The sequence below is a fragment of the Capricornis sumatraensis genome, chromosome 1 (genome assembly GCF_032405125.1).
Source record: "Capricornis sumatraensis isolate serow.1 chromosome 1, serow.2, whole genome shotgun sequence".
In the NCBI taxonomy this organism is placed as follows: Eukaryota; Metazoa; Chordata; class Mammalia; order Artiodactyla; family Bovidae; genus Capricornis; species Capricornis sumatraensis.
The window spans coordinates 77188009-77206401 of NC_091069.1; the positions used below are offsets into that span (position 1 = coordinate 77188009).

The window sequence follows — 18393 nt, forward strand, 5'->3', positions numbered from 1 at the left end:
TTCAGCCGACACTTCGGGCGACAGCAACCACAGCCAGACCGCCTGGCTCACTGTCCTTCCCTCTTCCCATACCCTGTCGGCTCCCAGAACCTCCTCTTCTAAAGACGACCATCCCGCAACACGTGCAGGCTTCACTGCTTCAGCAGCTTCCTGAAGCCCGGTCCCGCTCCCCAGCTCTTGGGCATGCGCATCTGACAAGACGGGAACAAGCCAACCCACCCCCCCACGCTGTCCTCTCCAGGGAGTCCACACACACATGTCCAAGAGACAAGGGGGACCTGATTCAGCGAGACCAACGTGAGCAGCTCCCAGGACGGGAAGAAATGACCAGGTCCTGCTCTTCTGCCAGCAACCTACCCCTTCTTCAAGTGCGTCACGTAAGCGCTCTGGAGGGCGGCTTCCAGGAAGTAGGTGAGCTCGTAGTCGACCGGGTGCGAGCCTTTCAGGTGCCGGGATGTGGTGTTACTTGTGACCTAGCAAGGGAGACACAGAGAGAGCTGCTGTCTGCAGGTTCCAAGGCTGAGGGGCTGGGGCCAGCGTCAGTCCAGGCAGGGGCAGCGGCTCCAGCACCTCCCAAGCCCCCAGGCACCTCAGGGACACGTAGCGCAGTATTCAGACCAAACACAACCTGATCTGCTTCCACTTAAAATAAGTCTACAATATAATACTTTCCAGCAATACTAACTATTCACATGAAATGTTACAGGAGTATCTAAGGGAACACAGAGACTAGCAATGGTTATGGAAGAACCTCAGCATCCTCTATGCTTTAAACTGAGTGGATGGTTTCCTACCCACTAAGTATTACATTGTATGATTTGAAGACAGACTACATGTCATTTTATTATACTCTGTCAATCTACAATATATTAGACCAATGCTTTATCTAAAATGCTTTGATTTTGTATACCTTGACAAATTTTACTACCCTATGTAATAAATGTGTATTTTTGTACTTGGAGAAACTGTTGCTAAATTTTAAAGTTGTTTGGTTTTAAAGGCATTGATAAGGGATATGTATGAAGCCCATGCTGTCTGTCAAATAAAACACTACCCTTCAGAAAAAATAAACAAATAAATAAAATAAGTCTAAACGATTCTCTGCATGCAAATGCCGGATGCCCACAACAGCCCTCCAACGCTGCTTTTATTTGCACTTCAGAGGAAACTGAGGCTCAGAAAGTGCCTGAGAACACAAAGCTGGCTTGAGCCATGATTGCAGACTCAAGTCTGGCCAGCTACACATTCCGGGCTCTGTATTTATTGGTACATTCATTCAACAAGCACTCAAGTGGCTACCAAATGCCAGGCACTGCACTGTCCTGTCACATACCTCAGAACAGCTGGATGGCTGAGCCCGGGTCTCTGGGGAAGCTGAGGAACAACTATATTATTAACTGAGCTGTCACTTAAGCTCAGCTCTGGGAGGGCCTGCCTTCACTACGCCACCTTCCTCTCTGATCCAAGGGGAAAAAAAATTAACGAGCCATCCACCCTATTTTTCAAAAACTGACATAGGTTTAAGAAGGATTCTTAGTTCCTCAGAGGATGGCGCTGGGTCTTAGAAGGCATACCCAGTCTTGCCGAGAATGCACAGGGTTCCACGGCCTGCCCTCCCTGGACCCACATAACCAGTTATCAAGGCCCATCTGTGAGCCCAGAGTCCCCGGGGTGCTGATTCCAGCCCTGAACACCATTACAGCTCATCGCCTACATGGTCCCCTTTACAGAGTCCAAAGGCCAGCTTCTACTGAATGGGTGACTTTCTTTTTTTCCTGAATGCTTCCTCCAAACCATATGTAATTCAAATGTGAAGAGCTTCTAAAACACTGCATGTGACCTTGGCAGAGGTCAACTCAAGTCTCCACGTGGACCTGTGCCGGTGAATACACTCGAGTCCTGTTTCTGCAGCCTTAAGAATGGGCCTCTTCCCCACCAGGGGATCCAGTGAGGGACTCCCAGGGCACCTGAGAGTCGAGAAGAGCGTCTGGCCTGACTGCACCCCTCCAAGGGGAGTGGGTGGTGCTGACCAGTCGCTAAGTCACGTTCAACTCTCTGAGACCCCATGGACTGTAGCCCCCCAGGCTCCTGTGTCTGTGGGGGTATTTCCCAGGCAAGAATACTGGCGTGGGTTGTCATTTCCTCCTCTAGGGGATCTTCCGGACCCAGGATCGAATCTGTGTCTCCTGCAGTGGCAGGTGGATTCTTTACCACTGAGCCACCCAGGAAAGCCCTCCAAGGGGACAGGAGTGGGCAAATAGCCTAACCTAAGCCTCATCTATTAAAGAGAGATGACTATAATACTTACTTCATAGAGCTGTTGTGAGGGCTGTCTCAGACAGGGCTGTCAAATTTGGTCATACGAGCTGAGCTCATCAAGGAGTTTGCTGGCTCCCGATAGACAGCGTGGACTCTTCTATTATTAAAACAGTTTTCTGGCAGTAAAGAGTCTCATGCTAACAGGATCAGGATACTATAAGGAGTTTCCAGAGCATCTTAAGGATAGGTGCAGGGCCCTCTTTTCTAATTTGCACAAGCATAACCTATGGGGTTAGTTGGCGGGGCTGGAGGGCTGGGTGGTGCACAGATACACGTGCTCAGCAGAGGGCAGTGATGACGACGAGGTTGTCATTTCCAGCTTACCTTCTCCAGTTCCTGCAGGAACACCTGAGCGATCCAGGAGGCTCTCTCAAAACAGGTGATCACTTCCTCCTCCCTCTCAGTCAGGCGGGGGCGGGAAGCAATGGAGTTGGGCAGGCGTTCCAGGGAGAGGCCTGCAGGAGGAGGGGTGCACTTTGGACCTGCCCTGCTTGAAGGTGGGGGCGCCCAACTCCAGGCCCCTCTCAGGGGCCCAGGGTGGCCTCATCTGAGACTCTGGAGCAGCCAGTGGGAAGCAGAGGTCCGGGGAGTGGGGGGGAGGGCCTAAAGCAAGAATGGTATTAGCAGCGGCTGGCATCAAGCGGTGGGCAGACAGCAGGCACCCGTGCCCCATGTGGGGAACCACACTGGTGGTACCCGCATGCTCAGCTCCTGCCTGGCCTTCCAGACAGCACTCCACAAAGCAACCCTGACCCCTCCCGAGGCACTCTCCATGTCTGCATCCTGGAGCGGTTATTTACATCCAACTCTTCTCTCCCCCAGTAGTTAGACTTGAGCAAATGAGTCTCTCTGGACTGTATCAGTGCCAGTCCTTGCACATGGTAGCTGCTCCATTACACAGCACTTACACACAGACCTCTCGAGGAACCAACCAATCTCTACCCCGCCTACGTTATACGCTCAGATCCTATGTGCCTGCAGGAGAATCTGCTGTTTTTGTGTCCCTGGCATTCACTTCCCATTCTTTTAGCAGCAGCACCTCACTTTCCCTTCGAGTGTCCATCCCGCAGCCTCAGCCCCCATGGTTCACAGGGTAAAGACCCCATCCCATCTCCAGGGCAGGCACGTGATCCAGGCTGACTTATTATCAAGCCCACAGTGATTGGCTAGGGTGTGCACGTGGCGGGGTGGGGCCAAGAGGACCCCATCCCAGAATTCTCACCCCTTCCACTGGGCTTGTTAAGCAGCTAAGAGGTCAGACTGGAAATGTTAGGGAAAGCTGACCTTAAAATGAAGCAACATAACGTGAATGTCATTAACATGAGGGTACACTTAAAAACGGTTAAGATGGTATATTTTATACATGTGTGTTTTCTTACCAAAATTTAAATATAAGAAAAGTGAAGTGAAAGTGAAGTCGCTCAGTCGTGTCCGACTCTTTGCAACCCCATGGACTGTAGCCCACCAGGCTCCTCTGTCCATGGGATTCTCCAGGAAAGAATGTTGGAGTGGGTTGCCATTTCCTTCTCCAGGGGATCTTCCCAACCCAGGGATCGAACCTAGGTCCCTGCATTGCAGGCAGACACTTTTAACCTCTGAGCCACTCTAAAGTCAAAACAAAAACAAAAATCCCGAAACTATTAGAAACCAGGAAGAGAAAGCTGTGAAGGAAAACAACTATATTTTTATCTGTTGTTTTAAGACAGGAAAAAGACTGACTAAACTCTTAGTCATAAAAAAAAAAAAATGAAGTCTACACAGAGCAGAGATGAGACTTGATGGTAAAGGGCAGATTCCTGAAGAGTTTGAACACCTTGCCTGAAGAACTACACCCTGAAAACTTCCAATGTATGCACCAATAAATCACTTCCCCTACTTCTCCCTTGAGGCAGGGGAGGGGTCAAAGTCTGCTTAAATTGTACTTCTGACTAGAGACAGCTGCCCTAGATGGCGGTTCTCAGTGGGCAGAACTCAGATCGTTCTCATCTTTGTGCCCATACAGTATGTGACATGTAGTAGATGTTCAAGATGAACTAACTGAAGGAAGGGATAAGAAGAGAATCCTCAACTCTCTGCTTTTGGCCCTAACATCCAACTGATGACCACTTAACATTTCAAACCTCCTCTCCCCTCCCCCTCTCTTATCTCCTAATTTTGGGCTTTATATCTTGAGTAGATAAAGAGATAAACTGCCTTCCTGTCATGTGCAGCTCATAGTTCTGCCTCCAGGCTCTCATCCATCCTGCTCATGGCTCCCAGGGTGATCCTTCTAAAACTCTACTGCTTACAACCCCTACAAGGGTCCCTGCTGCTATAGCAAACTCCTGACTCTCTGTACCACACCCTCCAAGGTTCATCCCTGTCAACTCCCTAGCCTTGTCTCTCACCACACATTATAGATTAAATGTTTGTGTCCCCTTGAAAGTCACATGTTGAAAACCTAAAGCCCAAGGTGATGATATGAGGAGGCTAGCCTTGGGGAAGTGATTAAGTCCTGAGGCTGGAGTCTGTAGAGACCCCAGAGAGCTCCCTCAACTGTTCCATCATGTGAGCACGCAGCAATATGCTGGCAGCCTGCAATCTGGTTCAGCAGTAAAGAGCCCATCTGCCAATGCAGGAGACACACGTTTGATGCCTGGGTCACAAAGATCCCCTGGCAAAGAGAATGGCAACCCACCCCAGTAATCTTGCCTGGAGAATCCCATGGACAGGGGAGTTTGGCAGGCTACAGTCAGGGGTCTCAAAGAGCCAGACACAACTTAGCAACTAAAATCAATAACAAACAATCTGGAAGAGGGGCCTCACCAGAACCTGATCTTGATTTCAGACTTCCAGCCTCTAGGACTATGAGAAACAAGTGTCTCTGGCGGTACAAGCCAGCCAGTCTGTGGTGCTTTGTTCTAAGCCTGAGCTGACTAGGACACCGGACCTGCTGCACCCGCACCCAGCCTCTGCTCCCAGATGCCGACTGCTCAGACTGTTCCTCTTGCCTGGAATGTAAGGACCCCCAAAGTCCACCCAAAATTACAGCTCACCTTCTGCCCCACTGAGTGCCACCTCCTCTGTGGAGCTCCTCCTGGTACACCCTGGTATAATCAACCATCTCTCCTGGTCTATACTTTACATATTTCAGCCCCACCATTTTTTATACTTATTTGTGCACATGTTTGCTCAGTCAGACTGTAGGCTCCTTAAAGGCAAAGGCCTCATCACGTTCCCCTTTCTACAACCTGGCACACAGTAGGCACGATGCAAGCACTGGCTGGCTGAACAAACAGCAAGCCCGATCATGTCTGACAAAGCACAGAGTATTCTACAAACACAAGGTAAGGAATGACTGCTTTTCTTGGCTAGATGTCAACCCATATGGATTCAGTGACCTTGCCCTCTGCCAGGATGGGGTGTGAACTGGTTCAAAGGTCGGGGTGCCTCAGTCTGGGAAACACTGGGCACAGGCCATGAAGGCCCTTGCTCGACACAAAGACTCAGTTACCCGGGTCACCAAGTGTCAACATGCCTCTTGCCAAATGACTCAGAACCAGGAGAGGACTGAGAGGGGAGGAAGAACAGAGGGTGAGCTGGAGGAGACGCAACCAGAAGGCAGAAGAAGGCAGGACCCCCGCATCACTGCTAGTGCTGGCCCAGCCTCTCCTCTCGAGACCCATGGCCGATGCTCCCTGAAGGACAGCGGGACACAGAAACTGTTCACACCTGGCCTGGAAGCCAAGCGCAGATGGCTGGAGGGCACAGCCAACTCCAGAAGACACAGAGAGGGTCTGCTTCCACACATCCTGTGCCCGTCCTCCCCGCCCCGGGCCAGAGATACGCTACTGGTTGGGTTCCCTACTGCCTTACCTCTGGGCCCAGAACTGGGATGGGTGATGCCAGCTGCCTGGCAGGTTCAGGCTGCCAGTTCCAAGACCCCAGTGGGCTGGCCGCAACAAAGCATCTGTCTGTGGGGCTGCCACCTTCCCTGCGCTTCATCCGTTCCTTCAGCTCCTAGCAGGGGCCTCTCCACTGTGCTTCTTGGAGAATTCTAAATCCATCCTCCTTGGAAGCTCACAGCGAAACCACCTCTTCCCTGAAGGCTTCGCAAGTCTCTCGACTCCAGAACCAGCAGAACGTTTTAGCTGCGTCTCCTCTGCGTGTGCCCTTCCCCTACACTGTAACTTTCCTCTGCCCATTTCTGGTTGATCTTTGCACCCGGCGAGAGCAAGACCTGGTGTTCGTGAGTGGAAGGGTACACAGAGGAAGGTGCACGTTCACTCAGGCAGAGTGCAGAGCCTGGTGAAGCGCCTCCCGCTCTAAAAACAGTTCATGCTGGGTTTATAAACGAACCGTGCCATATTTATACAATGGAACACTACTCGGAAATAAACAACACAGATGAATCTCTCAGAACTTATAATTGTGCAGAAGAAGCCTGATATCAAAAAGTACAGGCTCTATGATTTCAGTTATATGTTATTCTAAAGCAGAGCAAAATTATTACCTGTATTAATAGAAAAGAAGCAATCATTGCCTGGGGTGGGATTGGGGAAGGGACCAACAGGCAAAGGACCTGAGGGAATTTTCTGGGGTGATAAATATGTTCTTTATCTTTACTGGGCTGTTGGTTACATAGGTATCTACATTTGCCAAATTCATCAAATTACACACTCAAGACCTAGGAACTGTATAAAAATATATCTAAAAACAATAAAAATATTCCTCTTTTAAAGGAAGCAATTATGACTCTAGGGAACTAATGAAGATCAAATTAGAGGGGATATAGTCATTGAAGTGGTGGTGTATGAAATAATTTCCAACATACAGAAGACCAAAAAGCTTCCTGGAGCTCCTCCTAGTGAGAGTCACGGTCCAATTACTGAGTTCAGTCCATAAAAAAAGGCTTCTTTGCCTTATATTTGCTCTTTGATTCAAATGAAGGTCCATTTTCCTGTCTATGAATATCTAATGGGAAATATACCAGGGACTCCAGGCCTCGAGTTTCTTCACCCTCCGCCCTGTGTGTGAGACCACACTAGGTCCAAGACGGAGACAGGCTGCTCCTGAGCCTGCTCCCCCAAGATCCCAGTGGATCCCAGCCCTGTCAAGTGTCAAGAAGCCAGGGGCTACCAGGAAGCACTGGGTGCTACCTCCTGAATTTCCACTAGCAGAGGGGTCTTTCTGTGAAAACACCCTGTCCTATGAGAGAGGGGAGTTCCTCTTTCAAGAAGAACTCTTGCTTTCTCATGAACTCCAAACTTTCCGTTTGGAGGCAAACTGACCCTGGCACAGCCCTGGGCTCAACACACAGGCTGGCCCTGGCCTCATCAGTCTGAGTGACTCATCCCATCCTGGACGGCAGTTCTTCCAAGAAGCCCTGCCCTTGGAGCCTGGGGTTCTGGATGTGGAGATGGAGAACGCGATGCTTTCTGTAGTGGAACTTTCCAGATATGTGGAGCCCTCCCTCCTGCCTACCCAGCTGGTCAAAGAGTACAGGGCACGCAGGAAGGGCACACCCCATGGAGGTGGAAGATGGCAGAGAGGAAGACATGCCGGGGACTGCTCCAGCCCTCAGGGGAAGCCTCAAGGCCAGGCTGGGAAGAGATCTTACAAATCACACTCAAAAGTGGACAACTGTGGGAATACAAGATGGTACAGCTCGGTCATTCCTCAGAAGATTAAAAACAGAATTACCATATGACCCAGCAACTTTACTTCTGGGTATATACACAAAAGAATTGAAAAAAAGGTCTAGAAGAGATACTGTACACTTATGATCATAGCAACAGTATTCACAATAGCAAAAAGGCAGAAGCAACCCAAGTGTCTATTGATGGATAGATACAGAAAATGTAAGATATATACACAGGGGGATAGTATTCCGCCTTAAGAAAAAGAAATCTTGCCATATGCAACAACACGGATGAACCTTAAGGATATTATGCTAAGTGAAATAAGCCAGTCACAGAAGACAAAGTCTGTATGATTCCACTTCTACAGGGCACCTACAGTAGTCAAATCAAGGACGGAAAGTAGAATGGGGACTGCAAGGGGCTGCGGGAGGCGAATGGAGAGCTGTTTACTGGACGCAGAGCTTCAATTTTGCAAGATAAAGTGTTCTGGAGATTGGTTGCACAACAGCATGAATGTACTTAACACTACTGCACTGTACACTTAAAAATGGTCAAGATAATAAATTTTATGTGTATTTTACTGCAGCTGAAAGATTGTTAATGGTTAAGATGCTACATTTTATATTTTACCAATTGAAAAAATTTAAGAAAAGAAGAGCAGCCAATTTGACTTGTATCAGTCTCTGAAAAGTGCATAGACTTTGGCTTCACTCTACTTCTAGAAATTTATCCTTAAAAAGATAATGTATGCAAAAAATTTAAAGATTTAGTTTTAAGTATATCCAGTACAGCATTGTTATAATGGCAAAAAAAAAGAGAGAGAGACAGACTTAACCTACAGGTTCAATAACAGGAGATAAGTTTGCTAAACTGCAATAGATTCTTGCAATGAAATGCTATGATGCTACTTTAATGTACACATATACTAGAAACTAGTTTATAAAATATTAACTTCAAAAAACAAGTTACAAAATACATGAATGCATGAACTTATTTTTCTTTAAAATATAAACCTACAGGAAAAAAAAGACTGGAAGAATATACCCCAGAATATTTACAGAGATCTAAGTCTCAGTTTCCCCAAACACAAAATAAGGTCGCTAACAGTGTCCACCTCATAGGTTGGCTGTGAACATTAAATTTGACGATATTCTGAAGAACAGAGCATGTGCTCTCAGAAAACATTTCAAGTAATGCTCCAAATGATCTCTTAGGTAGGGGTTTAGCCCTTCCCTAGAATGACAAACAGGGAAATCTAACTCAGAGAGAAGAGATTCCCTCCAACACCTCTCCACTCTAAGTGCCAGCCAGACCCAGGTCTTCCGGCTTCAACACCATCCGTCCTCTCAGCCCAGACTCCACACGTCTTTCCTTACTTACCTCGATGACCCGCCTGCGGTTCCCAAATCTCAGGCTTCTGGCCACCCATGGGGGCCTGCCTTTCACATGTGTATCTAATGGCTGAATGACAGCTGTCTACCCTGGCACAGCTGGGCCATGGTGTCAGTGCTGGTTTCTCAAATGCACCCCTCTGTCCCCTGTCCACATTTCACACCCCCACCAACTACTCTCGGGGGTGGCCTCCAACGACGGAGGAATGGGCCATCAGGAGATGATGCAGGGACACCACACCCAGTCCTTCACTTCCAGCTCCACGGTCTCCCTTCTGTGAGTCCGCCCACCTTCCTGCCCTGTTTTGTATCTCTCAACCCAGGCAGGACCTCAGTAAAGTCTTGGTGAGCACACAATGAACACACCAGCCCCTTGCAAAACGCCCAGACTGCTCATTCGTCTCCATCTGCACGCCAGCCTCTCCCTCCAGGGCTCACAGTCTGGGGCCAGGGCTGACCCATTTCCCACAAGGCAGATGGCCCACGCCCCTTGAAGAAGGAAGCCAAAATAAACAGCTAATTCCTGCCATACCAGGACTAAAAAAAAACCCCAAACCAAATATCCCCACCATATCCCACCCTAGGAGCTGCCTGGTGTTCTTTCATTTTTTCAAAGTTTTCTTGCCTGGAAAAAAATCCCATGGATTGAGAAGCCTAGCAGGCTACAGTCTTTGGGACCCTACTGAGTGAGCATGCACACATAAATGGTTACTTTAAAAAAAAAGGACATGTGTGCATAAGCTTGAACTTACACACACACACACACACACACACACACAAATAAAGCTACAGTCTTTGGGACCCTACTGAGTGATTGAGCATGCACACACAAATGGTTACTTTTTTAAAAAAGGACATGTGTGCATAAGCTTGAACTTACATACACACACACACACACACACACACACACACACACACACACACACAAAGCCATAAAATCCCAGGAGAGAGCAGAAGGGCTGGCGGTTTCAGAGACTGAATGAACAGAAAAAAAATTCTTGAGGAGTGAGGAAAAGATAATTCTCACAGCTACTTAATGTTTTTTACATTTTTACTTTAAAATTTTCACAGCACTTTCACAATTTAGCATCATACTGCAGTATTTTGGGTGAACCAGGGCTATCTCCCTCCATGGCCAGGTCATCCTTTTATTAGCTGGCCAGGAGATAAACCTCCCAGAGTAGCCTCCCTGGTGCTGGACTGTGAGCAAGAGGCAAAGGGATTGGCTTGGCTAAAGCACAAGGCACCTCTGGCTTTCAAGGGGTCCACAAGCCCCAAACTAGGCAGCAGTGACTAGGTCTGCAGGGTTTCAGGCAGGACACATGGCCGCAGAAATGGGGGATCATTGCCGCAAGGGCCAGAGAACAGGAAGCAACACAGGCTGGAGGAGAGAAGGAAGTCATCTGCCAAAGAACTGCTGAGAGGTGGACAGCGACCCTAGGGCTTTCAGGGCTGAACTGGGTAAGGCTCAAGATGTCAAAAGAACAGGCCTTGAAGCATCATGCATGTCCATGAGAACTGGGGATGCCCTTAGAACTCAGATCAGCAGAAAAGAGGACAGTTCATTACGTGGATCCACAATGGCTTTGCCTAGACTGCTCCAGATAGGCCCAGACAGGGTGCTGGCCAACAGATGAGCCCAGTTTTACGGGAAACAGGCTGTGCCACACCCCATGGTATGGCCACCTAGGGCCAAAATTCTGGAACACCAGCAAAAGGGATACCACAAACCTTCCTGCCGGGCTCTCGATGCCCCCTCATTTCCCAGTCCCTCCCACACACTCTTAATTCCAGAAAGGTATGACTATACTCTACTCCAAATAAGTCACTTCCATTTCCCCAGGGCCTCCCTCTGGATTTTTCCTTTACCTGGAAGGCACCTCTTCCATCCATCTGCAGCTAATCCATCCTAAAGTTCAGCCTCACGTGCCAGTTCACCTGGGAAGGCCCCACAACTTGCTAGGTCTCACTGACTCCCCTCTCTGGAACAGAGTGGGTCAAACAAGTTCTCCCTGGGCATCAGTGATTCTCCTACTTGGAGATGGGCAGCTGAGGAGCTGTAGCCCCCAAGGGGATTCAAAGACCGACCCTCCCACCCCCACCAAGATTTCAAGGCAGAGCAGCCCACAGAACTGGGGGCAGCCACGTGGCCAGGACACCACGGCCGGGTAGCAAGCCTGGCATCTTGCCCAGCAGGCCATGGGAGTAAGCTACAGACCAGCCACCACTGGGAGTTCCCGTTTCCTGCTTTTCCCAAATGGTGGACTTCACTGACACTACAGCCTGCTGATGCACAGGCAGGGTCGGAAAGTGTGGCACTAGGCGGCTTATGACTCACCAGCGCTGGATGGCCGCTGCACGCTGTGGGCCTCCTCCAGAGCGGCCGCTTCTCCCCAGGCACAGCACACCAGCAGCAGGCTTTGCTCACCTACCTGCCACTCCTCTGAGAGGAGGGACCCGAGGTGTCCATCGTGGCACCCCCAGCGGGCACTTGCTGAATCAACTGCTGGCAAATTTTACTCTCTCCAGTGGGACCTGGGCCAGGGGCACAATGACAAGACACCAGACCCCTGGCAGGAGAAGCAAACCGATCTCTAACTGGGGAGACTGGGCCAAGGTCCAAACGAGCTTGACAGAGGGAGAGAATGCTGTAGTCTGCAGCTACAATCAGGGGGATCTCCTGGTGGAGGGGGCACCTGAACTGTGTCTGGAAGAAAGTGTTGGTGCTACCTACATGTAGAGGAATAAAAATGGGGTTGGTTGGCGAGGACAGTGGCCCAAGAAAAGGTAAAGGGACAGAACTTTCTAGATCATGTTGAACACCAGGAGTGACCTCATTTATCAGAAACATGTGGTCTGGGAAGGGAAGGGAGAAGAGGGAGAGAAGACTAGGAATGTTGAAGAAATGACCCTCTATCCTCAAGGGGCTTCAAGTTTCGTAGGAAGACAAGCTGTCAGCCACAAGCACACAGAATCAAACCAGCAGGGCTCTGCAAAGATGGGCGGTACTGAGGACAGGTCTTCTGAGAGGAGCCTCGACACCAAATTCTTCTAGATTATCTTTAATCCAAAGTAAATGGAAGATGTTTCCCCCAAACCAACCAGAATGGTATCAAAAGGAGGTGTCTACTCATGCACCTCTGTGTTCACAGCAGCACTGTTCACAATAGCCAGGACATGGAGACAACCTAAATGCCCATCACAGATGAATGGATAAGGAAGACGCAGAACATACATATTAGTATGACAGAATATTAGTCAGCCATGGGAGCTTGGGAGACAACCACCGGCCACCAGTCCAAGCTCTGCTACTCACAGGCTGCACAATTGTGGACAAGCCTCAGTTTCTGCATCCAAAGAGCGAGCATAAAAACTCCCTTCCATTCTAGAGATGAACTGAAGGTCAATCCACCAGCCAACAAATGTTTATTAAATGAGAGTTCCAGGGCATTGTTTCTCAAACTGTAAGGTGTATACACATCACCTGGGGATGCTGTTAAAAATGCAGGTTCTGATTCAGTACATCTGGTGTGGGGCCCGAGTCTACACTTCAATAAGGTCCTGGGTGGTGCAAGTGATAATCCTGCAGCCCCATGCCCTGCCCCCATCATACTCTCAGGGTCCAGAGCGGGAGGGCCCACCCCTCACATTTCTGGGTATACCACAAAATCAGATAACCAGAGAAGTTTGGAAGACTAGGGGAGAAGGGACCAACTGGGGGACTGCGACAGGCAGGGACAGGGCCCTCAGCTCCATCCGGGGCCAGCAGGGGACTTGGGAGCAGCTGGCCACAATATAGGCCTATTTCTCTGTGGCAGACCCATCAACTCGGCAGCCAGGAGGAGCTGGAGGACCTGGGGAGAGACAGTCCTTTCTTAAAGCCAGAGGCTTTGACAGAGCCCAGCCTATGTCCTGGGGGCCTATGTGAGGCCCTAAAATCCAGTCCTCCGCTCCTGGCAGGATCAGGTCAGTCTGATCCCAGGTGTGATGTTGGGGAAGAGTTCATTCAAACAGGGAAGTGAAGCTGTTTTATTTTTCTATCTTAGTGAAAAGTTTGTAGTTTTCATATTGTTTCTGATTAGATTTGACATAGACAATAACTTTTTTCCCCTTAGAGGAGTTGGAGATATGACCCTCCCCCACTCCATGCAATATCCGTGTATGTGCACACAAGGCTTCTTCACTTTAAGCAAGAGAAAACCACAACTGCTTCAGCTGCCCCCTCTCTCAGGCTCCTGGGATGGTGTCTGAAGCCCTCCCTGAGAATCAGGAAGAAGTTTCTGTTCTCATCCATGTTCCCCCAACTTCAGAGCAAGGTCAAGTCCTGGTGAGTGACCTCCCAGAGGACACACTGCCAAGTCCCTCTGCTTTGAAGGGGAAAGCAGGTGAGTTGAGTGTGTTTTTATGTCTCTCGTGATTGAAGAGACCCAGAGCCTCTTGAGACACCCACACTTACAGCCCCACTGAGCCTCCAGGCAGGGCGCTCAGGCCCCTCCCACTACGACACACGGCCTCACCCCCTTCCCTCCAGGCAGGTGGGCTGCAGAACCCAACTCCCAGCCCCACAGGAAGGGACCAGGTGGAACCACAGAGCAGACTCCAATGCAAGATGGTACAGAAGCCCGGCTGTAATGGCTTGGTCAGGCAGACTACTGGGGAGCAGGCACGTCAGGCTTTTGTGGGAGGCCACCCAACATCTGCTGACAAAGGCTGAAAAGAGGCAGCCTGGAGGGAGGGCATTCTGGTTCACACACAAGCTAACTGATGTCCAGGTAAGTTGTTTCACTTCCGCCAGCCTTTTTCATCTGTTACCTGAGAACTGACCTATATCATTTCCATGATTCCTTTCAGTCTAGGACTCTGAGCAGCACCATCACAGAGTGTTTATGGGATCTGGCTGCTTGGGTTCAAATCCTGATTCTGCCAGTTCCAGGGACATCCACAAGGGTCCCTTCTCCTCGTTGCTTGTAACTCCTGGTCTGCTGCTGCTGCTGCTGCTAAGTCGCTTCAGTCGTGTCTGACTCTGTGAGACCCCATAGATGGCAGCCCACCAGGCTCCACCGTCCCTGGGATTCTCCAGGCAAGAACACGGGAGTGGGTTGCCATTCCCTTCTCCAATGCATGAAAGTGAAAAGTGAAAGTGAAGTCGCTCAGTCGTGTCTGACCCTCAGCGACCCAATGGACTGCAGCCTTCCAGGCTCCTCCATCCATGGGATTTTCCAGGCAAGAGTACTGGAGTGGGGTGTCATTGCCTTCTCCAACTCCTGGTCTAGAACATAAGAATGAAGAGAACACCTACTCGGCGAGTTACTGTGTAGACTGAAGGAGGGCATGCCTGCCGTGGAGTGAGGGTTTAATGAATGTATATTGCTGTTTGCTGAACTCTGGGGCATGCTGCCGCCACCATTCTGCTTACAGACTGAATGTTTGTGGGCCCCAAGTTCATCCATTGGAGCTCTAACCGAAATGGGGTGGTACCTGGAGACGGTGTCTTTTGGAGGTAACTAGGGTTAGATGAGGTCATGAGGTTGGGGGCTTGATGATGGGATTAGAGCTTTTATAAGAAGGTGAAGAGATCTCTCCAGGAGCCCACAGGGAGGAGAGGTCACGTGAGGACACATCGAGAAGGCAGGCACCCGCCACCCATGGAGTGAGCCCCCACCAGACACCAACGCTGCTGGTACATGGATCTTGGACTTCGCAGCCTCCAGAACTGTGACAAACTCCTATTAAAGTCACCCAGTCTGTGTTGGGGCTTCCCAGGTGGCTCAGTGGTAAAGAATCTGCCTGCAATGCAGGAGACTCAAGAAACAATAGCTCAATCCCTGGGTCAGGAAGATCCCTAGGAGGAGGAAGAGGCAACCCACTCCAGTTATTCTTGCCTAGGAAAGCCCATGGACAGAGGAGCTTGGTGGGATACAGTCCATGGGGTCGCAAAAGGGTCAGACACGACTGAGCGTGAGTCAATGACATTTTGCTCTGGCAGCCTGGCAGGCTCGCACAAGCCCCATGCTCACAGATGGAGTCAGGACCAATGATGAGCCATCCCCACCCCCTACTCTCTGCTGGGGAACCCTGCTGGATCCCCTAGACCCAGGAAAACCAACACCATGCACACTCTGGAGGCCACGTGCAGTCTCAAGCACACACAGGGTCCCATGAACCTCAGCATGCCAAGCAGCAGGGTACAGGCGCTGCAACAGGACAGAGAGGACAGGCAGAGAGGAGGCAGGCAAGCACAAGGCCGCGTGCAGTCAGTGGGGGCTGGGGAGCCAGCACAGCCAGGTGATCGAGCAGCCCACGCCAGGGACACCCGGCTCCTTACCTCCCCTGCAGCACCTCTGACCACCGGGCCTGTGTTCCCCCAAGAAGCTGGAGGCGTGCTGGAAAGAGTAGAAAGCGGGAGACAGGGAGCAGTAGGTACCGAGCCAGGTCTACAGGAAAAAGTGCCGGAAAGGAGCCCTGCGGAAGGGTGTTAGGTTCGGGGAATTGGTGGCAGAAGTGGTTTCCAAATGCCAAATGAAGATCGACCCCCCAAGACCCCCCCAGCCTGTGCCAGGGGTGCAGAGAAGGGGACAAGAGAGCAATGGAGAAGACCCCACACTGGACCCCCCGAGACGGGCACCTGCTTCTCACAGCCCGGCACTGGGTCTGTCTGGGGTGAAAATCTCAGCAATTTCCCGGGAGGGCATTAACAGTCTCTCAATGGTGAAAGGGACCCAGGGACTCGGGGGTGGACAAACAGCTCTCAAAGGAGGCTATGCCCTGCTCAGACTAGCCAGTCCTCCGGGACCCAAAGGAGACAGAAGACTCGGAGTGGGGAATCACAGTCCAAAGCCAACAGGAGGTGGAGGTTCCAATCCTGGTTCCACCACAGATCTCTGGGTAACTCTGGGCGAGGTACCTTCCCTCTCTGGGCCTCAGTTTCCCTGTATATAAGATGGCAGAATGTCCCCGTCTACAATAGAAAAGAGGGTGACAAATACTCTGCCAATACCAGGCACCAAATCCCCACCGGGCCACATGTGTTTCTAGACTCTGGGGGTTGGTTTGTGCTGGAATAAAGGGAAGACTGACCATCCAAGAATCCTGGCAACAGTCTGGACAGACAGGTTCCTGCAACCCTCACTGCCACCAAGAGCCACTGCTCAGGCTCTATGACCCCAGGGTTCAAGGATCCAGGGAAGAAGGAGCTTGCAGTGCAAAGTCTGGGGTAGGGCTTTCACTACCATGTAATGCCTGCAAGCTCAGGTCAAGGGCACTCTTTCCCCACGTGGGCATCCACAACCCCCACCATGAAATTCCTACATTACTAAGCCCATGTGCCTAGCTCCCCACCAGAACACTACTCACCCTGGGAGGTGGCTCTGACCCGCCCATCGCAGGATCCCAGCACCACCCCCCTGGGCCGCTCACAGCAGGAGAGCAGCAGATACCTGAGCAATTCCAGGTTTCTCTGCCATCAAGCACCTGACCTGTAGCCAATATCAATACTGGTGCCAGCCTGACGACAGGTGGCACATTTTTTAAGCCTTTCCCAACCTGGTTACACAACTGATTCCTCTTGTTCATGGTAACCCTGTGAGGGCAGGTTATTATGCCCCTGTCTTATAGATAAATCAACAGAGGCCAAGAAAGGTGAGGAGCTATATGCCCGAGGGCACACAGTTGGGTTCCTATCTGTCAACAGAGCGAGGGCGGGTTACCCAAGCCTTCTGACCTGACATTCAACCCACACCCGCAGTCAGCCAGTGGTGTGGCTGGTTACCCTGGCAACCACCTGGCCGGTCAGTGTTCCAGGGACGTGGGGGTCGGAGTGTAATGACCTGGGCACAGTGAAGGGGAGCCCCAGCTGGTGCCCACACCTACCTTTAATGACAAAGGCCTCTGCCAGCAGACGCATCTGATACAGGGGCTTGCTCTCCATGGACATGTCGTCAATGCCGGCCCGTGCGTACATGCTGATGGCATCTCGGTATGAGCCTTCCACGTAGTGCAGCTTGCCCAGGATCAGCATGGCCTCACACAGATACTGCGGCTGAAAGGACAAGGACCACATCAACGGGTTCCTGCTGCAAAGCCCCTGGCCCACCCCCGCCAGGTACCCAGGGATGAATGCGCCCCTCTCTGAGCCCTAACGGTTTGCCTAAGACCCTGCTCACAACACCTCTCCTCTTCCAGGAAGCCTTCCCACCCCTCAAGTATACGTGGACAGCTCTGCAGACCTGTGGTCCCTGGCCTACACTGTGGCTCTTGGTGATAGCTTCACACGAGTCCCTAAATGTGTCATGTGTGTGTGTGTCTTATGCCTCCAACCAGACTGCAAGTGGCTTACAGACTTGGCCCTGAATCCTTTCTCCTGAAGCTCCCAGAAGCTTCACCCAAGGCAGGCACTGGCACTCAGTTCAGGCACTTGCTCTTAACACAAGCAGGGAGTCAGAGACCCAGCCAAGTTTTGTGGGGCCTAAAGCTTATATAATTGTGGGTCCTCTCTATATATGTGCGTGCATGCTAAGTCACTTCAGTCACGTCCGACTCTTTGTGACCCTATGAACTGTAGCCCTCCAGGCTCCTCCGTGCATGGGGATTCTCCAGGCAAGAATACTGGAGTGAACTGCCATGCCCTCCTCCAGGGGCTCTTCCCAACCCAGGGATCGAACCCGCACCTTTTACATCTCCTGCCCTGGCAGGTGGATTCTTCACCACTAGTGCTACCTGGAAAGCCCCATCTACACAGATAGGTAGACAGATGCATATATGTATAAATATTTAACCAGGTGAAAGGCCTTGGAAAGAGTCCTGCTGGTGAGGGGCCTGAAGCTGAAACCCTCACCCGCAGCAGCAGGACCCCTGTGGGGAGACGGAAACAGCCACAAACGTGGCCAGAAGACAGAGGAGCGAAGGTCTGTGAGGCCCCCACCCTTTTCTTATCAGAATCAAGTGCCTGCACTCAAGCCTGTTTTCTTTCCCCTACTTGATCAAGTGCTGCTGACACTCAGATCTCCGCCCCACATGCGCACTCTTGGGAACTCCCTCAGGACCCGAGCAGGTCTGGTCAGCCC

The 18393-nt window shown here is 50.9% G+C and overlaps 1 protein-coding gene across 1 annotated transcript in view; it reads right to left on the minus strand.

The window, feature by feature from the left end:
* TTC7A (tetratricopeptide repeat domain 7A) overlaps positions 1–18393 on the minus strand; it is a 114569-nt gene that overhangs the window by 82935 nt on the left and 13241 nt on the right. The window contains exons 3-5 of the mRNA XM_068986889.1: positions 17201–17369; positions 2644–2774; positions 358–473 (exon numbers count right to left, since the gene is read on the minus strand). Of these exons, the coding sequence (XP_068842990.1) occupies positions 358–473; positions 2644–2774; positions 17201–17369 (416 nt within the window). The remainder of the gene's footprint in view (positions 1–357; positions 474–2643; positions 2775–17200; positions 17370–18393) is intronic.